Consider the following 21605-nt stretch of genomic DNA (forward strand, 5'->3'; position numbering starts at 1 on the left):
CAACACACACAAAATAAATAGAATGTAATAATAAATAGATAAATAGATAAATAAATAAAATAAAAACCTAAAAGTGTGTGTGTGAGTGTGTGTGTGTACATGTCGCAGTGCAAGCGCTGAAATCAGGAGACAACTCTCAGAAGTCGACGCTCTCCTTCCTCCTTTACACGGTTCTGGGAATCCAACTTAGATCGGCAAGCTTGCATAGTAAATGCCCCAAACGCTGAACTGTCTTCCTGGTCCATCAGCCTTTTTCTTTCTCCTCTCCTCTCCTCTCCTCTCCTCTCCTCTCCTCTCCTCTCCTCTCCTCTCCTCTCCTCTCCTCTCCTCTCCTCTCCTCTCCTCTCCTCTCCTCTCCTGTCTGTCTGTCTGTCTGTCTGTCTTTCTTTCTTTCTTTCTTTCTTTTCTTTTTTTTTTTTTTGGTTTTTTTGAGACAGGGTTTCTCTGTATAGCCCTGGCTGTCTTGGAACTCACTTTGTAGACCAGGGTGGCCTCAAACTCAGAAATCTGCCTGCCTCTGCCTCCCGAGTGCTGGGATTAAAGGCATGCGCCACCACGCCCGGCAACCTTTTTCTTTTAAGACAGGGTCCACTGCAGCACAAGCTGGCCTTGAACTCCTGGTTTCCTCTCCTCTTTAGTGCTGAGGTTACCCAGTGCTTGGGGTTATTACAGAGCAGGTCCTGGAACCCAGGTTTTTCTGTGCAGGCACCCTGCCTGTGAAGCTATAGACCCTTCCTCCCATCATGCAATTTGACCTTTTATAATATCTAATCATCTGCAGCCAATTATTTTAAAGGAATGTCAGGGAACTACCAGACACAATAACACCTAAAGCAAAGGTCAGGCACAGGTCATCTCGCCTGGACCAATTAATTCCCTCAGTGTTTTATCTCTGTCACCAGCAGCTCTGCTTTTGGAGTACCTGTTAGGAGCACACTGCTTGCTGTCCACTCAATCACTCATGTCTCCCCAGCAGTGCCTGGACCCCGCTGCTCTAGCAAAGGAGAAAACAGCCTCAGAGACATTCACAGGCTCTGAAGCATGCTCTGGGGTGGGGGTAGGGGATGATGGTGAAGAGCTGCTATCAAGCTGCCTTCTGTACAGGTGTGGAGGGGGAATGCCCTAGAATGAGAGCATCTTAAACAAAGGAGTGAGGGACTCCAGAGTTCCTCCTTACCCCCTGTTAGGCAAGCAGGGTGCAAACAAGTAGTTATGCCACTTTAAGTTTAGCTTAAAGAGAAAATCGCAGTGACTGGCTAACGGGTGTTTATCAGGCAAGTGGCGACCAAGCATCTTAGGACTGAGCTTTGCAAGGAGGGGATGTAGCTCTGAGAAAGAGTGGGTGAATTGACTGAGATCTGCTGCTGACTGGAGGGGTGGTGACCCCCTGGGAGGATGGAAAGGGAGGTAAGAGGAAAGTCCCAGAAGGCTCTGGGATTTGGCAGAAGGCTGGGAGCCCGGCCAACTGGAGGTGGTGAGGCAGTGAGGTGTATGAAGGTCTTTCTGATACTGAGGAGGTGAGGAGAGGGATGGAATCCGCAAGGTGTGCTCAGCCTGCATTTGGATGGTGGCAATGGGAAGCTCGAATGTGAAGTTGAGGTCCCCCAGTGTCATAGAGTGACCTGCTCTCATCAGGTGACATCTAACATGGCAAATCTGGAATGCAAGTAGTTTGCAAGTGCCTGGAAGGTTTGGTGACTGTTGGCTGGCCTGTTTTTTTTATTTTGTTTTGTTTTTTGTTGTTGTTGTTGTTGTTTTGTTTTTCAAGACAGGGTTTCTCTGTGTAGCCCTGGCTGTTCTGGAACTCACTTTGTAGACCAGGCTGACCTCAAACTCAGAAATCTGCCTGCCTCTGCCTCCCAAGTGCTGGGATTAAAGGCGTGTGCCACCATGCCCGGCTGGCTGGCCAGTTCTTTAATCCCCTTTTAACACTACTTATAACATTGATATACATTGTCAATGTGCATGTCGATGGATCTGCAGCTGAAAGTTGCATGGGACAGTCTCAGTCATGCCATGTGGGATCAGCTGACCAGCCTTCTGGCCAGAGGGAAGAGTGAGAATCTTGGTGCAGACACCAAAGCTTAGGCTGGGGACACAGGTCAGTCAGTAAAGGGATTGGCACACAAGCACAAGGACTTGAGTTCAAATCCCAGAACTCGTGTACAAGAGCCAAGTATAGTAGTATGCTTGTATCCACATACTGGGGAGGCAGAAGCAGGTAGATTCTTGGGCCAGACACTGACATCGCCAGAGTAGTGAGAACTAATTCATTGAGACACCATGTTTCAAAAGAAAACAAAACAAAACAAAACAAAAACCCAAACAAACCCAAAACAAAAACAAGATGGAGGCTGTCTCTTGGTTTCAGTATTTATCTCCACACATATGCCATCTAAACATACATGTACTCACATAGACACACAGACACACACATAGACACAGATACACACACACACACACACACACACACACACACACACACACACGCATGTGCAAGCACGCACACATGAAATGCTAAGGTATATTACATATACCCTCCTGTGGCTCTGAAGAGTGAAAGCCCCTAAAGGTGGAAAGTTCTAGAAAGGAGAGAACAACAGATAGAGCTAGGACAGCTCTCACAAGGGCTAGTGCCCCTGGAAGAGCTTCCTGGGTCACTCGGTGCTCCCCCCACCCCCCCCCCGCCCTCTGAGACCCTCTGAACTGCCATGGGGGAGCAGCTGTCTGGGAACCATCAGCTCTCCAAAAGGCCTTTGACAGCCCGCATCTGGGCCTCTAGCCTTGCTGTGTGAGCACGCATATGAGCTGTATGAGGATCTCCTGGAGGCCCCAGGAGAGTGTGAGGAATAGGCTGAGGCTCCGGGCTGTGATTTTCCCTTCTTACCGTTTAAGCCATGCTCTGCAATGTGTTTGTAGAGTTCCAGGAAGTGGCAGCCAGGCTGGAAGGAGCCCCCATTGGGGTAGAAGTCATAGTGGGCAATGGGCTGCTTGATGCCCACACTCAAGCCCATGTGCTCCCTGGTAAAGGTATGAATGGCGTCCACAAAATTGGCATCATCAGGAGAAAGGCGCTCGTTGGGGGACGTTCCCTCAAACATAGGGCCCGCAGGGTCCAGCCCTGAGAGGGAAATGCAAGCCGGGTTAAGTTAGTGGTGGGGGGAGGGCAGAAGGCTCTCCTCTGAGCTCTTTGATCCTTTCACCTTTCTGAGCTAGAAGGAAGAAGGTGCTTGGAGCTTCTCTAGAACTTCTTCCTGCAACCGCCCTTTGGTGTAAAGCCATGGTAATTCATGGCTCTGAAAGTTACCCAGGTCAGGCATTGTTCTAAGGGGAAAGAGCTTTGCAGAGAGGATCAGAACGAACAGTGAGGTTATGAGTGAATGCTTGATTTATTTAAGCAAATCAATTTTAAGTGCCTCCCCTGGTAGTTTCCACAGCATCTGTTTGCATAAAAAGCAGCAGCCCACGGCGCTCGTTCTGTGCAGTTCTGACTTGGGTGAAGTAAGAATTTGTTTGCCTGTGTGTTGTCAGTAGTCTCGAACAAGCTGGCTTCCTACGCTCATGTCATCCTATAGAACGTCCAGAACAAAACCTTAGGAAGGGGTGGAAATGTGGCCGTGTAGGGCCTTTGCAAGCTCAGCCTCCAAGTGACAGACATGCTCCCAGGAACAAGCCGGATTCTGGCTGACTGCTTGGGGGAGGGTTTTATGTATGCACCCTGGGCTCTCCTCATGACTTGTCTGAAGGGACCTTTGGTGGCAGGCCTCAGTCCAGGGCTACCATCTTTGCTGTAGGCAAGGAAGGAACTGTCAGTGAGCAGCAGTGAGGTCACCTGCTGTCCAGCCCACCTGCAGCCAGTGGTGAGATCCACTATTCTTTAGGCTAACAGCAGCAAGATGACTCCAGAGTAAGGAGCCTCCTGCTGTCTCCTGTGTGGGTGGCCTGATTACTCTGCTGGGATGTAACAATGCCAGCTGGAATGGGGAGGGCCAGGGCGAGGCCTGATAATGGCTCACTTTGTGAGATCCTTTGTTTTGTTTTTCCATTGTGTGTGTGTGTGTGTGTGTGTAGTGAGCATGATTATATGTGTGTAGGTACTGCTGTGTGTGTCTGTGTGTGTAGTGAGCATGATTATATGTGTGTAGGTACTACTGTGTGTGTATGTGCATGTTTACATGTGTGTGGGCACCCTTGTGTGTGTGTGGTGAGCATGATTACATGTGTGTGGGTACTGCTGTGTGTGTGCATGTTTACATGTGTATGGGCACCCTTGTGTGTGCTTTGTGTATGTGTGTGTGTGTGTGTGTGGTGAGCATCATTACATGTTTGTAATCATGAAAGGTGAAATGTATGTGTCTGTGAATGTTTACATGTGTGTAGGCACCCTTGTGTAAGTGTGTGTGTGTGTGGTGAGCATGATTATATGTGTGCAGGTACTGCTGTGTGTGTGTGCATGTTTACATGTGTATGGGCACCCTTGTGTGTGCTTTGTGTGTGTGTGTGTGTGGTGAGCATGATTACATGTGTGTAGGTACTGCTGTGTGTGTGCTTGTTTACGTGTGTGTGTGTGTGTGTGTGTGTGTGTGTGTGTGCACATGACACCTGGAGATTGATGTCTGGAATCATCCTTGATTGTTCTTTGACTGTATTCAGTGAGGGTCTCCCAAAAAGCCCAGAGCTTACAGGAATTACAGGTGGGATACCGTACCCCTTGACCTTGATGCACATTGTTAGCATCTGGGGATCCTAACAAATTCTGGTCCCCAAGTTTGCTCAGCAAGCAATATCCCCACTTTGTGGGATTCTGACCTCTCTAGCAATGCCTTCTTGGTGAGGCATTTATGCACACTGGAGTTAGGAGTGTCAAGCTAGAGATAGAACTGAAGGCTAGCCTGGGCTACAGGAGATGAAGTCTCAAAAACAAGAACATAAATAAAAACAACAAAAACAGAAAAAAGTTTCTTATTAAAAAGTGTAATTAGAATCTTCTCTTGGAACCATGTGGAACAGCTAGGAGAAGGGTCAGAGCGCAGAGCTGTCCTTTGTTCTGCGCTCTCATGGGATAGCAGCAATTGCTGACAGAAGGCGTGTTAGGGAGTGCTCAGTGTTACCCCTCAGCGATCAGGACCACAAGCATAGTGAGCAGGTGCGTGCTCCCTGCTTCCCGCAGCCCTGGAGCTTGTGTAGGGTTATCCATCAGTCATACCTGTGATTCTTCCAATCTTGTTCTTCCCGTCCATGGAGCTGCCTGCGAACCCTGAGACGTGCGCTCCCAGGCTGTACCCAATTAGGTGAACTTTGCTCCGAGAAAACTTCGCAGATTCCTGCAAGACGAGGCAAGCGGGTGGAGTGGAGGGATGAGGACGAGAGCCTTCCATAGGGCCTGCTTCCACGGGGCACCCATCCATGCTTGGCACTGCCCACAGATCAGGTGTTCGATTATGGGAAACTGGCTTGTCACCTCACTGGCTGTCATCTTGGGTGATGGGGTGGGGTGGGGGTGGCTGTTCTTGGAGATGTCCTGGTGATTACTGCCTCCTGCCTGCCTGGTTTTGCCTGGTCATTGATGCCCTGCAGAATGTCTTTGTCTTTCAAGGCTGTCATTACAGGTGGGATGCCACACTTGTGTGGGATTGATGGCTTCCAAGTGCGTTTGGATTCCTTAGGAGAGATGTATCTAAAATCTTGAATTCTCCAAGCTCTACTGAGTGAAGTATAGTTGTCCCAGGCTACACTGGGGCATCCAAACTGGGGCCCACAGGCTTCAAGAACGTATATACATTTGTTCTGTATGACACTGTGAGAGGACATTGTCATTTGCAAGGCTCATGCTGGATAAATGCATTTAAAGTTTAAATATCTCAAGGAAAATCTCAATTTTTCTTTTCCCAATGTTTAAAAAATATTATGATATGTTTGTGTGTGCGCACACACATATGTGTGATGTCAGAGGGCAACTTAAGGGAGTTAGTTCTCTCTTTCTACCATGGGGGTTTTGGGGATTGAATTTAGGTCTTCAGGTTTTACAGCAGGGGCCTAAGCTTGCTTAGTCAGTTCACTCGGCTCTCATTATGCTTTATGATGTTGAATTGGACTGCATTCATCGCTATCCATATGCTCCAGTCTGCTTTCTGATGCTGTGATAAAATGCTGACCAAAAGCAACTTGGAGAGGAAAGGGTTTATTTTAGCCTACAGCTTACAGTCTGTCCTGAAGGGAAACCAGGGCAGGGATGTGGATTTAGGACTAAACCAGAAGCAATGGAGGAATTCTACTTCCCGACTTTCTTATACAGCTCAGTACCTCCTGCCCAGGGCTGGCACCATCCACAGAGGTCATCCCACTCCAATAATTAATGATGGTGGTGGTGGTGGTGGTGGTGGTGGTGGTGGTGGTGATGGTGATGATAAAATGCCCCCACAGGCTTATCTACTGGCTAATTTGACAGAGGCATTTTCTCAATTGACTTCACCCTTTCCAGATGACCCTAGCTTGTGTCAAGTTGACAATACACTAACCAGCACACTGTGGATCCATGGGATAGCCTAGGAAGTAACTGGACACTGCTGCTCCAGGAGACTGGGTAGGTGTGCAAACAGGAGTGTCAGCTAGGGAGTAGGGAGAAGAAGGCTAAAGGAGAGGCCTCATATCTGCCTCAGACTTGCAGTCTGGGCACTGGGGTCTCGTAGAGAAAGGGGGGGAGGTGGGAGGACTTACCTCCAGCCATAGGAGAAGAGCAGCCACGTCCTGGCCCACAATACGGGTGTTTTGAACAGCAATGGTGTAGTGCTGGTATGCCAGGGAGATCCAGTCCACTAACCCCACATTCACAGGTTGGGACTGTCGGGACTTCAGCGCACTCACTATCTTCCAGATCCAGTTTTCTAGCAAGCCATCCACCTGAGGGTGGGCCACAGGCTGTCAGCCTTACTACAAGGGCAGAGGGAGCCCTGTCTTGTCCTGTCTAGTTCCTGGGGTCCCTAAGAACAACAGCCCTCTTCTTTCTCAGGCTCAAGGACAATGCTAGATCTTTCTCCCCACCAGAAAGACCTCCTCGTGCTGAGGATATTTGGGCTTGAAGAGCTCCTGCCTGGCTGTCCTGTACATTGGTCAGTCCGTCTCCAACTCCACCCACATGGTGTCAAACCCATCTCCAGCCCCAGACTTTGAAGACACAGTGTGCCCAGACCTTGCCCCATTCTCCCCACCTGATAGTCACTGTCTGAATCTTTCCCCACGGTAGCACTTTCTGAGCCCTAAAACAATGGAAAAGTGTGTGAAAATTAGGTCCAAGAGTTGACTTCAAAAGGTCAGCTCCGCCATGCCTGGGGCCCCACAGCCTCTGTCCTGCCCTCGTCTCATCTCCCTTTGGTGGGATGGACCTTAGATCTGCTCTGTGTGCCCCCTACTTGAGGTAATAGTGTACCTACTACGCTCCCAGAGCTGAGTGTTTGTGCTGTGCCTTGGAGGATAAACAGAGGTCAGGAAGGCAGTCATAGCTGGGTCTAGGGTATTCCAGTCTTGTGGAAGCATAAAGGGGGCAGTATGGTTTATCTGGGGACTGGAGAAATTTGGGAGACTTTAAGGTCAAGATGCAGGGAGGGAAATGGTAAAGCTCCAACCCCACCCCTCAGTTCTAGCCCACCCCCATTGGCCACTCCCATCCTTCCAGGGGAGCTGAGCTGTGTTTAGTCAAGAAATGTTTACTGAGAGCAAATATCCTAGTTGAGCTAAGTTGCAGCCATTTTACTTAGCCCATGTGTCCCCCACTCTTGGTCAGCAGTTTTGCCTTCCTTCCGGGAGATTGTAAAGACCAAAGAGTGAGTGGTGGGGTGTAGAGTTCTTAAAACAAAGCCAGGAGCCCAGCCACGGTGCAGAAGCCCAGAGTCTGTGCAGCTCTGGTTGCTGTCAGCATTAGTATTTCTGGTGTAAATGTTTGGTGGTGGTGGTGGTGGTGGTGGTGGTGGTAGTGATGCTGGTGATGGTGGTGATGGTGGCAATGGTGGTAATAGTGGTGGTGGTGATGGTGGTGATAGTGGTGATGGTGGTAATAGTGGTGGTAATGTGATTGTTAGGATTCTGTCTAAGCTTTACCCCACAATTACCCGGGAATAGCCAGGTAGGCCTGACCCACTATAAAAGGGGCTGCATGCCCCTCCTCTCTCTCTTTTGTTCTCTTGCTCCTCTCATGCTCCCTTTGCTCTTTCTTCCTCCCTCTCTCTCCATTCCCTTCCTCCTCTCTTTCCATGTGCTCATGGCTGGCCTCTACTCCTCTATTCTCTCTCTCTCTCTCCTTTATCTCTCTCTGTCCTACCCTCTTGACTCCCTTCCCCATGCCCTGAATAAACTCTATTCTGTATTATACAGTCCTGTGGCTGGTCCCTCAGGGGGAAGGGATGCCTCAGCATGGGCCTGCCGAGCACCTCACTATACCTCCATAGAACATATCCCCTCCTCTCTTTATCTGTTTATAAACACAACAATGGTGGTGATGCTAATGGTGGTAATGATGGTAATGGGGTGGGGTGGTAGTTGTGGTAGAGGCTGCAGAGGTTGCACACTGGTTTTTTTAGGCCAAAGAGCACATTTTTCTACAAGAGCTTGCAGCTTTGTGTTGCATTTCAAAACCAAACTCATTTACTCTACCATTAATTCAGCTAACAAACATTTTGGAACACCTAATGTCTAGTGGGTATTGGTTGGCAATGTCAGACAAGAATAGGGTAGAACCTATTCCAGATAGGAACTTACAGCTTAGTGGATCAGAGAAACTGAATGAGAAAGCCCAGCAGAGAGATGAGCCAGAGGGGCCTGGGAACTCAGGGACCATTCCTCATGCCCTGGGGGAGGCTGGGCTGTGGCAGGGAGGGCCTGCAGGAGACCCAGGTTGAGGCTATACCTATAGGGAAAGGAGAGCTAGATAAGAGAATGAGGAAAGGGCACAAGTGAGGGCTCAGAGGAGATGAGGCAAAAAAATGAAGCTGACAGGGTGTGTGTGTGTGTGTGTGTGTGTGTGTGTGTTTGTGTGTATGTGTATGTGAGCCAGTTTATTCTCTAGAGCAGGTGAGGTAGGGGTTTCAGGATATTTTCATGTCAAGGATAATTTTCATGCTTAGTCGGTGGACTGATTGCCTAGCATTTCGTGAAGGTCTAGGTCCTATCCCACAGTGACACACACCTGTTATCCCAGCCCTTGGAGGTGGAGTTAGGAGGATCTGGAGTTCAAGGTCATCCTTGGCTACATGATGAGTTTGAGGCCAGCTCTTCAAAGACTAATTTTCATGTAGATGACAGAAAATAAATCCCAACTCCTCAGCTGTAGGAGAGAGGCTCCACTGAAAAAACACCTGTCGTATAAACCCAGGGCCCGAGCTTGATCCTTAGAACCCACATACAAATTTTTGATGTGGTGCTGGAGAGATGGGTCAAGGTTAAGAGTATGCACTCCTTTTGCAGAGGTCCTGAGTTCTGTTCCCAGCACCCATGCTTGGCAGCACACCATTACCTGTAACTCCAGATCCAGGGACCTGTCACCCTCTTCTGGCCTTGGTAGGCACCTGCACTCTCACGCACATACATACACAGACACACAATATTTCCACTATCACTGGGAGGTGCTTTACCAACACCACGTGTAGGGTTATCATTGGCGTTATTAAAATCCAACGCACTAGGGAAAAAGACAGCTACCAGGAACACACAGAGAATACAGCACGCCAGCACTTCCTACCGACCACCCGTGGATGATCATGATAAGCGGCTGAGAGCTGTTGAAGCCACACTCCTGCAGTGTTTCCGGGTGCTGAGGTCTGAGACGACAGCCCAGGCGATCGTTTTCATCTTGGAAGAGCAGGAATCTGGTCTCTGGCTTCTTTAATGGCTTGCTAGCTTCAGTAGCTCCAAGGCTTCTCCCAAAGGGCTCTGGAATAGAGAGTCAGGATTATCTGTTATGCCTGGCATGTGTTCCGTCAACGCAGGCCCTAGGACCACTCACAGACCCTAGGACCACTCACAGGTGGTTCTGAGCTCCAGCTGGTGGTTACTGGACAATACTGGGAACCAGCATGAACTCCATCTTTGAGGAACTCAAAGATACTCACTGTGGGGTATGCATGTGGCAGCGGGGGGGGGGGGACTTGGGAATACCCCACACAAGTAAGGGACCTGACCCTCCATCTAGGAAACATCTAGCAATGTACTAGGCCTGACTCCAAGGCTTGAAGAATGTAGGTAAGGCCATTGGGAATGAGGTTTGCAGATAGGGAGCCTTACCCTAGATCACAATTCTGGGAAGAGGCAAAGTCAGGATTTGAACCTAGGTCTGTCTCCAGGGCTGGGGAGACAGCAGACAGCAGAGAGTGTGGGCCACTACATGCCACCTTTCCAGGCTCACTCTGTTCATTCTCACTGTAGACATAGTATGTAGCACAAACCCTGAAGGGGCTCTCTGTGGAGGAGCATGGTGAGTGGTAATGGATTGTCCTGGAGTGCTATGTCTGGCCTGGAAGGGTGACTGGGGCTGTGCGTGTTTGGGATGGGGAGTGGTATCTTCCAGCTGAGGGAAGAGCATAAAGAATAGCTCAGAAGCATGAGAGCTCATGACCAGAAGACACAGAGAGAAGCTGGCAGGGTAGAGCATGAATGCCAAAGACCTTGGACTTTATCTCCTGGGTGTGTTGTGAAACTGAACTCAGATTCAGCCCTGGCATTCAGTACTTTTCATCTATGCATCTTGTCTTTCTATGAAAATTTACTCTCACTGGCCTCCCAGGGCCGGTTCCTTCTTGTGTATATTGATTCTGGATTCAGCCCTGAGAATGTGTTCTAGCCCAGGTGCCCAGGACCCGCCAGCTATGCAGGAGAAGAAGAAAAACCATTTCCAGATAGAGCTCACGGAGAACCAAGCCGACCACTCTCCACTTCTGCCCTCGGATCCCTTTCCTGTGTGTGTGCTGACAGTGTTACAGGCATGTGTCTGGTCATTCCTTCCTCTTCTTAATTAATGCACACTGGCCACCTTCGATGCTCCAGGCCTGGCTCTGTCTGAACTAGAGGCGGGTGGGAAAGCAGGCTTTGCATGTGGCTGCACGAGGGCTGCAGACAGGATGCCAAGAAGAGGGCTGGGGAGGGGCCCGGAGGAGAGGCTATAGTGGAGCCTAAGTTAAAGAGTTTCCAAACTCCTGATAATGAGAAATGGTGGAAGAAACGAGATTCTGATGCCTAAAATAGTGAGATTCGGTGGAAGAGTACAAGTTGGAGGGGTGGTGTAGAGAGGGGCTTAGTACTACTTAGTACTATAACTAAGGAGTTAGACACGGGATCCAGAGGAGGGCATGCATGATACAGAGAAAAAACTTGACTTGAACTCACACACACACACACACACACACACACACACACACACACACACACACACACAAATCATAGCTGAAGAGACTGTGCAGACACAATAACAGGTTAAGAATTTATTATTATATTTGATTTATTTGTGTGTGTATGTATATGTATGTGGATATGCATGAGTAGAGGTCAGAGGACAACTTTTGGGAGTTGGTTCTCCTCTTCCACCATGTGGGTCCCAAGAAGTGCCTTCACCCACTGAACTCTCTCACAGGCCTCCAGACAGATTCTTAACAAAAACATCACAAAACACACATTGTGAGGCACTATCAGGCTGCTGGGAGAGGCCTCAGGCCATGCTCCAAGTAACATTTGAACATTCCCTTTCAGTCTCCCCCCTCCCAGAGATATTTGTCCCACAGATTAAAAAGGGGGGGTATTTTAATTTGTATTTATGTGTATGCATGTGCATCTGTCTATGGGTATGTGTATATAAGCAAGTGTCCACAGGGCCCTCTGGGTATTCAGGTCCCCGGAGCTTGAGTTACAGGCATTTGTGAGGCACCAACATGGGTTTTGGGGAACTGAATTCAAGTCCTTTGCAAGAGGACTGTGTGCTCTTAAGCATCAAGCCTTCTCTCTCCAGTCTCTTTGGCCTTTTTCCTGGGACCAGACACGAATGGCCTTATATTCTTTTCCATCTGCCTGAATAGTTTTTCATAGCAATAGAAAAATTTCACAAACATGATTTTAAAAGGTGACATAATTTATCTGTTTTATTTATGTTTAGTTTGTTGCCAGATTTTTTTTTTAATTTAGAACAGTTCTCTGATGGCCATCTTACTACTTAAATCTTTGCCAAAATCTATGCGATCTCTGATACATACTCCTAAGAGCAGATCTTGTAAGATCTCGGGAACCAGACCATTTACATCTCTGTATCAGTTCCTACACATCCACTTTGCTTTGTGCATATTTGTTTCCCCAGGACTAGGGATTGAACCTGGGCCTCGTACATGTTGACAAGCACTCTGCTGCTGAGGCCCATCCACAGCCCATGTTCTCAGCATTTTTTTCGTGTGTGTGTGTGTGTGTGTGTGTGTGTGTGTGTGTACATGAAGTCAGAAGAGGCCATTGGATTCCATGGAGCTTGAGTTACACACAGGTGGTTGTGAGTAGCCTGTTAGAGGTGCTGGGAACCTGCAAGAGCAGCAAATGCTCTTGATCATTAAGGCATCTCTTTAGCCTCTCGTGTCTTCTCAAGAGACCAAGACTCCTGTGGTATGAAGCAAGAAGCTACTGTGGTTTTGAGAGAGGCAATATTGGCCAAGGTAAACAGTCAGTTACTTCAGGAGAATCTATTCTTCTATCCTGGAAAATGAGGTGGTGGTCCTAGGGTTGCCTTCTGTATGGCAGTAAGTACCAAACACCTCCTCCTTTAGTCAGAAGGATTTCGGGTAGTATCCCTTGCAGTGATTTCTGCATTTCCAAGCCAGCTCCTGGTTAGAAGATCCTTAGGAATTCATACAAGAATGAATTTCATCTTCTTTCCTTGGGCAAAGACATCATCAGGTGGATGACTTCAGGCAACCGAGCTAGGCCATCTGGCCTTGGAGAAAGCCAGTTGAAGCTTTAGCTAGGCTTTGCTGCCTTCTGCCTACAGCGCCCGTGCAGGATGATTCTGCTCGGTGGAACGCACGTCAGGTGCTTGTCAGGTACCAGATAAAGTTAATGAAGCAAGTGCATGAGCTGAAGGCCTTGGGCGCTAATGTGCCCCTGCAGAGCTGTTTGCAAAACATCTCCACGAATTCATTATTTAATTGCGCTCTATAGTGTGTGTGTGTGTGTGTGTGTGTGTGCTTACCACACTCTTGCTCTGCAAACATGTACTGCTGAAAATATTCCCAGGCCTGGCAGGAGTCCCCCTGGAAAACCATAATTTCTCGATGTCCCTGAAAATTCTCCAACCACATCCTTTGCCCGGGATGGAACATTCCCACAACGTAAATGGAACTGCCACTCTGTGGCTGCTGGCATCAAGCAAATGACTTAGAGTTGGGCCACGTTGACACTGGAAATTCCTATATGGGGTTGACGTGGTAGCCCTAGTGTTTGCCTTGTAGGCCAAGTGCTTGCCTAGCCTAGCGTACCTAAAGTATTCAGTTCATTCCCAGCATTGCATAAACCCAATGTGGTGGCACAAATCTCTAATCCCAGCAATTAGAAGCCGGAAGCAGGATTAGGAGTTCAAGGTCATCCTTAGGTACATAGGGAGTTTGAGGCCAGCCTGGGCTACATGAGACCCCCTGTCTCAAAAAAAGAGGAAATGACTGAAGAGATGATTTAGAGGTTATGATTGCAGGCTGCAGCTGGGCATGGTGGTATGTGCCTTTAGTCCCAGCACTCAGAAGGCAGAGGCAAGTGGATCTCTGTGAGTTCAAGGCCAGCCTGGTCTAACAAAGAGAGTACGAGGACAGCCATGGCTACATAACCTTGTCTCAAAAACCAACAAAGAAAGATTGGAAACTGCTCTTGCAGAAGACCCGAATTGGGTTCCTAGCATCTACAACAGGTGACTTACAACCACCTATAAATAACTCCAACTTGAGGAGCTCTGATGCCTCTGGCCACCTCGGCAACTGTACTTGGATGCAACATACCTGCACAGAGGCACACATGTACACATAATTAAAAATAATAAAAATAAATCTTTAAAAAAGAACATAAATTGAGAACCCTATTCCTTGACTTCTTGTGCCTTTTTCCTATCTGGTCCTGTGGATAAAGGGGTTCATTAGGGGCCCTGCTCTGTTCAGAGCTTGTTGACACTCTGTGGGACACAGTGCTGGGGATTCTCAGAAGCCAATGCTCTGTAGTCAGATTGCTTGGTCTGAGTCCCAGCTTTGCTGCTAAGGTTCTGTGGCCTTAACCTTCCAGTCTCCCATACTAACAGAAGCACCCCAGTAGGATTAATGTAAGCCAGGGGTGCAAACACATTGCTTTCTAGGAATGTCCAACCTTTTGGCTTCTCTGGGCCACACTGGTTGAAAAAAAATCATCTTGGGCCATACGTGGGCGTCCAACCTATGACCTGTGGGTTTAGAGAGAGTGCATGTGTTGTTTATCTTTTTGGATACTGGGGCACGAAGTTCACGCAGGAGACCTTAGAATTCAGTTACCTAACCACAAAAATCCAGGCTACCCTCTCCCTACCACAAATCTCATAATGTTTTACAGTTTTGTGTTTGGTGGCATCCGTAGCTTTGTGGAGCTTCAGGTTGGACGCACCTGCTTGAAACTAAACAAAAGGAAAGATTTAAGTTTCCTCTTCCTTAGACCACTTGAGGTCCTGATCCTCTGTAGTGTCTAGGATTACACAGACGTGTGTGTGTGTGTGTGTGTGTGTGTGTGTGTGTGTGTTGTAGGCAGTGGTGGGGAATGAATCACAAGCCACTTAGTGAAAAGAGAGGCTGGGTTTAATCAGGGTCATTTATGTGGACTGACAAGGGGCTTGGCTGACTTTGGGGAGGGTAGAGGAGCGTCTAACCATTCCACTCGCCAAGCAGCTTACAGGAGACATAGAGAATGGCTTTGACTATTAACAAGCCAGTTTCAGGAGTCCAGGTCTCAGGCGAGCTCTCTGGGAACTTTTTAGACAGAACTCCGGTGGGAATCCATGTACTGGGTGGAGGGTGATCTCCCTGTCAGCCACCCTTCCCGACTCTCCATGTTTCACATCGTAACCTCAGAACTGTGGTGGTGTTGGCTTTTGTTTGTTTTTTTAAGATTTTTAAATTTTATTTTGTGTGTATAAGTGTCTTAGCTGTGGGTATGTGTACCAATTGAGTGCAGTGCCTGAGGACGTCAGACAAGTGTAGGATGTAAAACCATGCCAGGAAGTGTGGTAAGGTAGAGCAGGTTGAGACCCAGAGACTGGGTGGGCACACACTGAGGTGGGCACACACTGAGGTGGGCACACACTGAGGCTTAGGTGAGTCCCAGCTCCCTGCCAGACTCCTGAGTTGGAACACATACCAGGCTTCTCACATTAAAGAAACATGTCCTATGGTCACATAGGCCCAAAATAGAGTTCCCCATGCTAATGAGGTAGCTAGAGGCCCAGAGGGCTTAACCAGTAAGCTTCCCTTCCCAGACATTCCTCTCTGCAAGACGAATTTAATCTCAGGTCCACTCTGAGAAGTGTGTATGGTGTGGTATGCCTTCATTTTGCATCATGTGCAGCCGATAAACAGTTTAGAACCATGGACTGTCTCTTTCATCAAGGTCTGCTGTGGGGATCATGGAGAAGCCATTGACTACAGAGCCTCAGCTTATTTTTCCTGTAGAAAGACTCTCTGTCCTCCCAGCCACAGCTACCACCAAGCCTGCCTCAACCAAGCTAAGAACAGTCACTGCTGGGGCAAGCGGGAGCTCCCTCCCTTTGTCCTTTTTCGCCCCAGGATAGACACTGTCCCCAACCTGGACTCTATTCTCGGCTCTTCTGAGACTCCCAGCGACGCCTGGAAATTCCAAGAGTGTGAGTACTCCACAGTCTTCATCACAGGCTCAAAGACCCCTAAACCAGCTCCCGTTCCCCACATCTTCCCACCCCTGGAAGCCCTGTCTTGGTGCTTCCCTACAGCCTAGCATCTGCCCCGGTGGCAGCGTGGGATACAGCAGTGTAGGTGCTGGGAATTGAACCCAGGTCCTCTACAAGAGCAAATGCTTTTCACCACCGACCCACCTCTCCAGCTGTACCATGGTCCTTTGAGACTGGATACACGGGAATAATTTACACTTGGGAAATTGGTAAAGCTTAAATCTCACATTTGGATTAATTTCTTTTTACCATTTATTTGGTGTGTGGGTGTATATGTGCAACCATGGGTGTGTGTCTGGTGGTGAGAGGATCATCTATGGGAACTGGCTCTCTCTTTTTACGTCATGGGTTTGAGGGCTGGGCTCAGGTCACCAGGCTGCACAGTGAGCACCTTTACGACTGAGCCATCTCACAGGCCCCAGACTTGTGTTGATGAGTGTATAGGCTTGCACAAAACATGGAGAAGTATAATGGATTATAATCTCATTTCTTTATTCAGGGCTTCTGCTTCTAGTCCTGAAAAGCCCTCAGAGCTAAGGAACAGTAGGACTGAGAAGATAAATTCTAACTAACATCTGAACCAATGGTTGTTTTATATGAGGGTGTGGAATCTGATCTGCCTACTAAAGCTTACACAGCTGGTTACCCATGAAGAGAGAATCAGGATACCGGCTTCTGCGCAAGTGCAGCCTCCCTCCCTGTGGTGATGGGGGTAGTTGACCTTTGGTCAAGAGTTTGCCACCTGTGTGCGCGGGGGTTTCCTGTTTGCTTGTTTATTTAATCTCACTTCCTTATTCAATCTTATTTCCTGTCTCGTCCATCCCATGTGTGTGTTCCCTGCTTTCTCAAGGCAGAAATCTGCCTTTCTGCTGAACAGATTCTGGAGCAAGCTTACAGGTTTTATTTTTTTGGGGGTGGTGGTGGTGGTGGTGAGGTGGGGTGGGATTGTTTTGTTCTATTTTTCCCATTTAAAATTGTATTAGTTGCACAAAAACTGAGTTAACAGGAGAAAATAGAATTTTAAAAATACCTTAGGAGTTATCACTCCAGTGGATTGCCTTCTTGCTTCTCTGTGTTTCTGTTCTGCATACGGACGTGAATATGGTTTTTTACATATATTCATATTTTTACATCTATACATAACTGCGTAGATGATTTTTAAATTCCATATAACAAAATAAACATTTCTCCATGTTTCTATGGCGTTCATGTTCACATTTAAAGGCTGAGTGATAGATATTCCACCCAGAGAGTATTTGATAATGTGTGTATCCTCTTCCCTGTCACGGGATAATCAATAGAACCCTTACAGCTCACTTTTATAAACTCAACTTCATAGAGAACATTAGTCCCATTCGGATGGCTGGCTGGTGTGGGCTTACTTGGTTAACTGACATTGCTGTTTTGATATGATGGCTCAGCATCTTACAGCTACCCCTTCCCCAGGTGTCAATTGTACTTATCTCCAGCCCAGGCAACCCAGGCAGAAATCAAACGTGATAGTGAGGACTGGGCCTATGGCTCAGCCATTAAAATACTTGCCACACAAGCACAAGGACCTGCCACTGGGTTAGCACACTTGTGGAAAGCTAGGCATAGTAGCACAGGGCTGGAATCCCACCGGGGGAGATGAAGACATGGAGGGTAGCTGAGGTTCCTTCACTGGCAAATCTAGCTGACTCTGGAGGTCCTAGATTTAGTGAGAGACCTTGTGTTTCTAGTTTGTTTTCTGTTATTGTAATAAACAAGGTGATATAGAGCAACTTGTGGAGGAAAGGGTTAGTATTATTATCTACTTCCAGGTCACAGTCCATCACTGAGGGGACAAGACAGGGACTCAAACAGAAACCATCGAGAGATGCTTTACTGACTCTCTGGCTTGCCCAGATGGCTTTCTTACAGCCCGGTCCCATCTGCCTGCCTAGGGATGCTGCAGCCCCACAGTGGGCTGGACTCTGTCCCATCAATCATCCATCAAGACATCCATCCACAGGGCAGTGTGAAGGATGCAGCTCTGCAGTTGAGGTTCCCTCTTTGTGGGTGAGTTTAGGTCGTGTCAAATTGACAATAAAAGCTAACAAGCACGCCCTGACTCAGAAAACAAGTGTACTGTTGAGTGATAGAGAAGGATTCATGACCTCTGAACTCCACAGCATGTACACACCAGTGCAGCGCACCCTCATACATATGGGAATGTGTGCATATACACCCACAAACATGTACACACAGACATATATGCACAGTAAATGAAAGTGGTGGTGGAGTAGGTAGGATGGACAGCACAGGGATCAATGTAAAATAAATATAAAATAACAAAGTTTAAAAATCAATATAAATAAAGGTATGTTCGTGGGACTGTCACTTCTTCGTCATTTGATGTCTCTTCTCTTATCCAAGCCCCATAACACCTCTATAAGGAAGGTGCTCTCTAAACTCAGAGAGGTTAAGTGTCTTGACCAAGATCACACAGGAAGTAGATGTGCTAGGCATCAAGTTTGGCCAGTCTGACTTCAAATAAATTATATATATATATATATAATTATTATTCATTATTATTGTGTGTATGTGGTGTGTGTGTCTGGGTGCATGCTGTGGTGTGCATGTGGAGGTCAGAGGACAGTGTTTAGGGTGAGGCAGTCTGGTCTCTCTTTCCATTGTGAGTTCCTGGCATTGAAGCCAGGTTCTCAGGCTTATGTGGCAAGTACTCTTGCCCACTGAGCTTGGTCTCCCTGCATCCAGCTGTTCCGCTGCCACTTCCTGAACGATCTGCACAGACAGCATTTCCTCCTCACAGTGCCGGGAGGGAAGCGCTGTTATTGCCATGGTCTTCATCTTACATGGATTCTTAGGGAGGTTAAATAACGGGAAAGGGGGCTCAGAAACAGGTTCAAAACCAAGAAACCCAGTTCCCTTGTGCACTCCAGTGGGAGCAGATGGTAGCTCGTTCAGAGTTCCGGAAGTGAAGTTGCCCTTGGGACAGATCCATACACTGGCTTGGCCAGATTTGCAGGAAGCACTCTGAACATGAAGTCCACTATAGTTTTGATAACTGGGTTCCTATAAGAGGAAATATGACCCCTGCATGGCAGGTGTAGTGACCTCATAGAGAATCAGGCCCCAGGAGAAGGCATTTCCAGTAATGGAAATGCTGAGCTGTGTGTATGTGCATGTGTGTGTGTGCATATGTGTGTGTGTGCATATGTGTGTGTGTGTATGTGTGTGTGTTAAACACTTTGTGGATTCTGGGGATTGAACTCAGGTCACTGGGTTTGTGTGGCAGCCACTTTTCCCACTGAGCCATCTCCTCTCCCTCCCCTACCCCCACCCCACCCCTGCCCCAATGTCTCACATATCTCAGGCTGGGCTCAAACACACTATATACCCAAAAGGTCTTGGATTTCTCATCACTCTGCCTCCAGTTCCCTGGTGCAGGGATCGCAGAGGTGTCTCACATGCAGCTTTAGCAGTGCCGGGAGAGAACCCAAGGTCTCATGCAAACTTGGCAAACACTCTACCAACCAAGCCACATCCCCCACCTGAGCAGGTTCCTTTGTGAGTCCTGTACATCTCCTTTTATAGACAATCTACCTTTGGGCACTCTAGAGTTTTTTCTCCCTATAGACCTACAGAAGGCAGATGTTCCTATGCCTCTCTTGTGTAGGAAGATCCCCTCTACACATGTCCCCAAGAGGCCTTTGACCTTGAGCAAGCTCTTTCACTTCTCATTTGGCCAGTAAGGGCTTTGCACTGTCTGCTCTGTGAACCACTGTATCATGCTAAGGTCTCCTAGGTGATGTAGCGAGGTGTGATAAGCCCCTTGACTCAGCCAGAGCAGGGTTCTAGCCCTGAAAACCAGCTGGGACCTGATTTCCCCTCTGGAAACCCAACAAGCTGGGGGACGATCTTAGGGTCATTTTGGTTTAACATACGCAAGAGCTAAGGCCACCACTGGTTTTTAGTGATGGCCTGAGTTCAATCTCTCTCTCTCTCTCTCTCTCTCTCTCTCTCTCTCTCTCTCTCTCTCTCTCTCTTTCACACACACACACACACACACACACACACACACACGGCTCCTTCTTTGAGGTCTGATTTAACCAGGCCAAAAGGGAAGTGGGACTTCTTAGAGCAGTAGCACCCAGGGACAGCTGGCTGTGGTGTGCAGGTGTGCCCGTCCAGAGCTGCAGCTGCCTTGCTTTCCGAAGATGAATACTTGTATCATAAGGACAACATTGGGCATTAACTTGACTCAGTGTCCCCAAGGTTATGCTTTACAGCTGAAGTCACACAGGATGGGCAGTGTCTGCTGAAGCATCAGGAATGCACTCTGTGGAGTGGGGGCCTGGTGAGGAACTGGGTCTGATCCGTCCCTGACCCTTGCTAGGGCTTTCCTGTAGAAAGGCCTGGGCTGAGGGCATTGACTGTGGAATGCTTTTAGACACAGACAGCCCACCTGCCTCACATTCTTTTTCTTCTCTTCTCTTCTCTTCTCTTCTCTTCTCTTCTCTTCTCTTCTCTTCTCTTCTCTTCTCTTCTCTTCTCTTCTCTTCTCTTCTCTTCTCTCTCTCTCTCTCTCTCTCTCTCTCTCTCTCTCTCTTTGTAAAACAGGGTCACATGTAGCCTAGGCTGGTCTTAACTCTCTATGGAGTTGAGGCTGATCTGAAACTCCAGATTCTCCCTCCCCAACCCCCCTAGTGCCAAGATTACAGGAGTGCACCACTACACTAAATTTATGCAGCACCGGGGATTGAACCCAGGACTTTGTGTGTGCTAAGTAAGCAGTCTACCAACTGACCTACACCAACAGCCTTCTATTTAGCCTGAGTGCTGGGATTACAGGCATGAGCCGCTGCACCCAGCTGGAGCTTGGCATCCAATGCAAGCCTACCCCCATTTCTTCTAGAGCTATGTCAGATCTCTTCTCTGTTATAATCTTCAGTTCCTTCTGAGTACTGTTTGTTCTTATCCACCCAGGTCTTTACTGTTCGCTTTAGTGCTTTCTGTGAGTTTTGTGAATTCTGTGTTTCTGAGGTAGCTTTGCTCTATGGATGACTGGCTCGGCCGGGTTCTTCTGTGCCAGGAAAAGCAGACTCCTCTTTGGAGGGTAGATTCCCACTTTCTAGTTCCCATTTGGCTGTTCCTTTGTGTGATGGAGTCTGCAGACAGTTTGAAGTCTACTGAGCTGAGTCCCTTCTCCTATCAGTCAAGGGGCACTCTGTCCAAAGGAGGAAATCCAGCAGCCAGACTAGACTTTCAGTCTCCTTTCTAACAGGGAAGTCAGACACACCCAGCCAGCGTGCTACCCTTCCACCCCCACTGAGTGAACTCTGCCCTTTCAGCTTTTACCCAATTTACCTTCATTGGCTTAGCATGCAGTCTTTGGCACCACGCCCAGGGCAGCTGACTCGGGAGTTCTTGGGAAGCTTTGAGACCTCCATTATCACAGAGTGGCAGGCAGCTCCTTTGTGGTTAAAACCATGAGCCTGGGCCAATGAGATGACTCACTGAGTAAAGGCACTTACTGCCAAGCCTGATGCCCCCAGTTTAATCTTGGAACGCACAGGGTAGAAGTTGAAAACTTCTGACTCTTGAAAGTTGTCCTCTAGCAGGGCAGTGGTGGCGATCACTTTTAAGTCCAGTACTTGGGAGGCGGAGGCAGAGGCAGAGG

The 21605-nt window shown here is 48.2% G+C and overlaps 1 protein-coding gene across 8 annotated transcripts in view, besides 1 other annotated feature; it reads right to left on the reverse strand.

The window, feature by feature from the left end:
* Positions 1 to 21605, reverse strand: part of Lipc (lipase, hepatic) — a 154094-nt gene that overhangs the window by 15515 nt on the left and 116974 nt on the right. For 5 of the 8 annotated variants that reach the window (NM_001324473.1, NM_001324472.1, NM_008280.2 and 2 more), the window contains 4 exons: positions 9731 to 9921; positions 6718 to 6900; positions 5207 to 5324; positions 2888 to 3121 (listed from right to left, as the gene is read on the reverse strand). In NM_001324473.1, coding sequence (NP_001311402.1) covers positions 2888 to 3121; positions 5207 to 5324; positions 6718 to 6900; positions 9731 to 9751 — 556 coding nt within the window. In that variant the 5' untranslated portion in view covers positions 9752 to 9921. Of the gene's footprint in view, positions 1 to 2887; positions 3122 to 5206; positions 5325 to 6717; positions 6901 to 7208; positions 7257 to 9730; positions 9922 to 21292; positions 21537 to 21605 lie in introns of those variants that run through there. The other 3 variants (XM_006510816.4, XM_006510818.4, XM_006510817.2) reach the window with 2 other exon arrangements.
* Positions 20894 to 21592: an enhancer, noted in NCBI's record as "VISTA enhancer mm190". NCBI's record gives its function as "enhancer in: heart[4/8]" and the evidence as "EXISTENCE:transgenic organism evidence [ECO:0001131][PMID:17130149]".

This window comes from Mus musculus, chromosome 9, assembly GCF_000001635.26.
Source record: "Mus musculus strain C57BL/6J chromosome 9, GRCm38.p6 C57BL/6J".
In the NCBI taxonomy this organism is placed as follows: domain Eukaryota; kingdom Metazoa; phylum Chordata; class Mammalia; order Rodentia; family Muridae; genus Mus; species Mus musculus.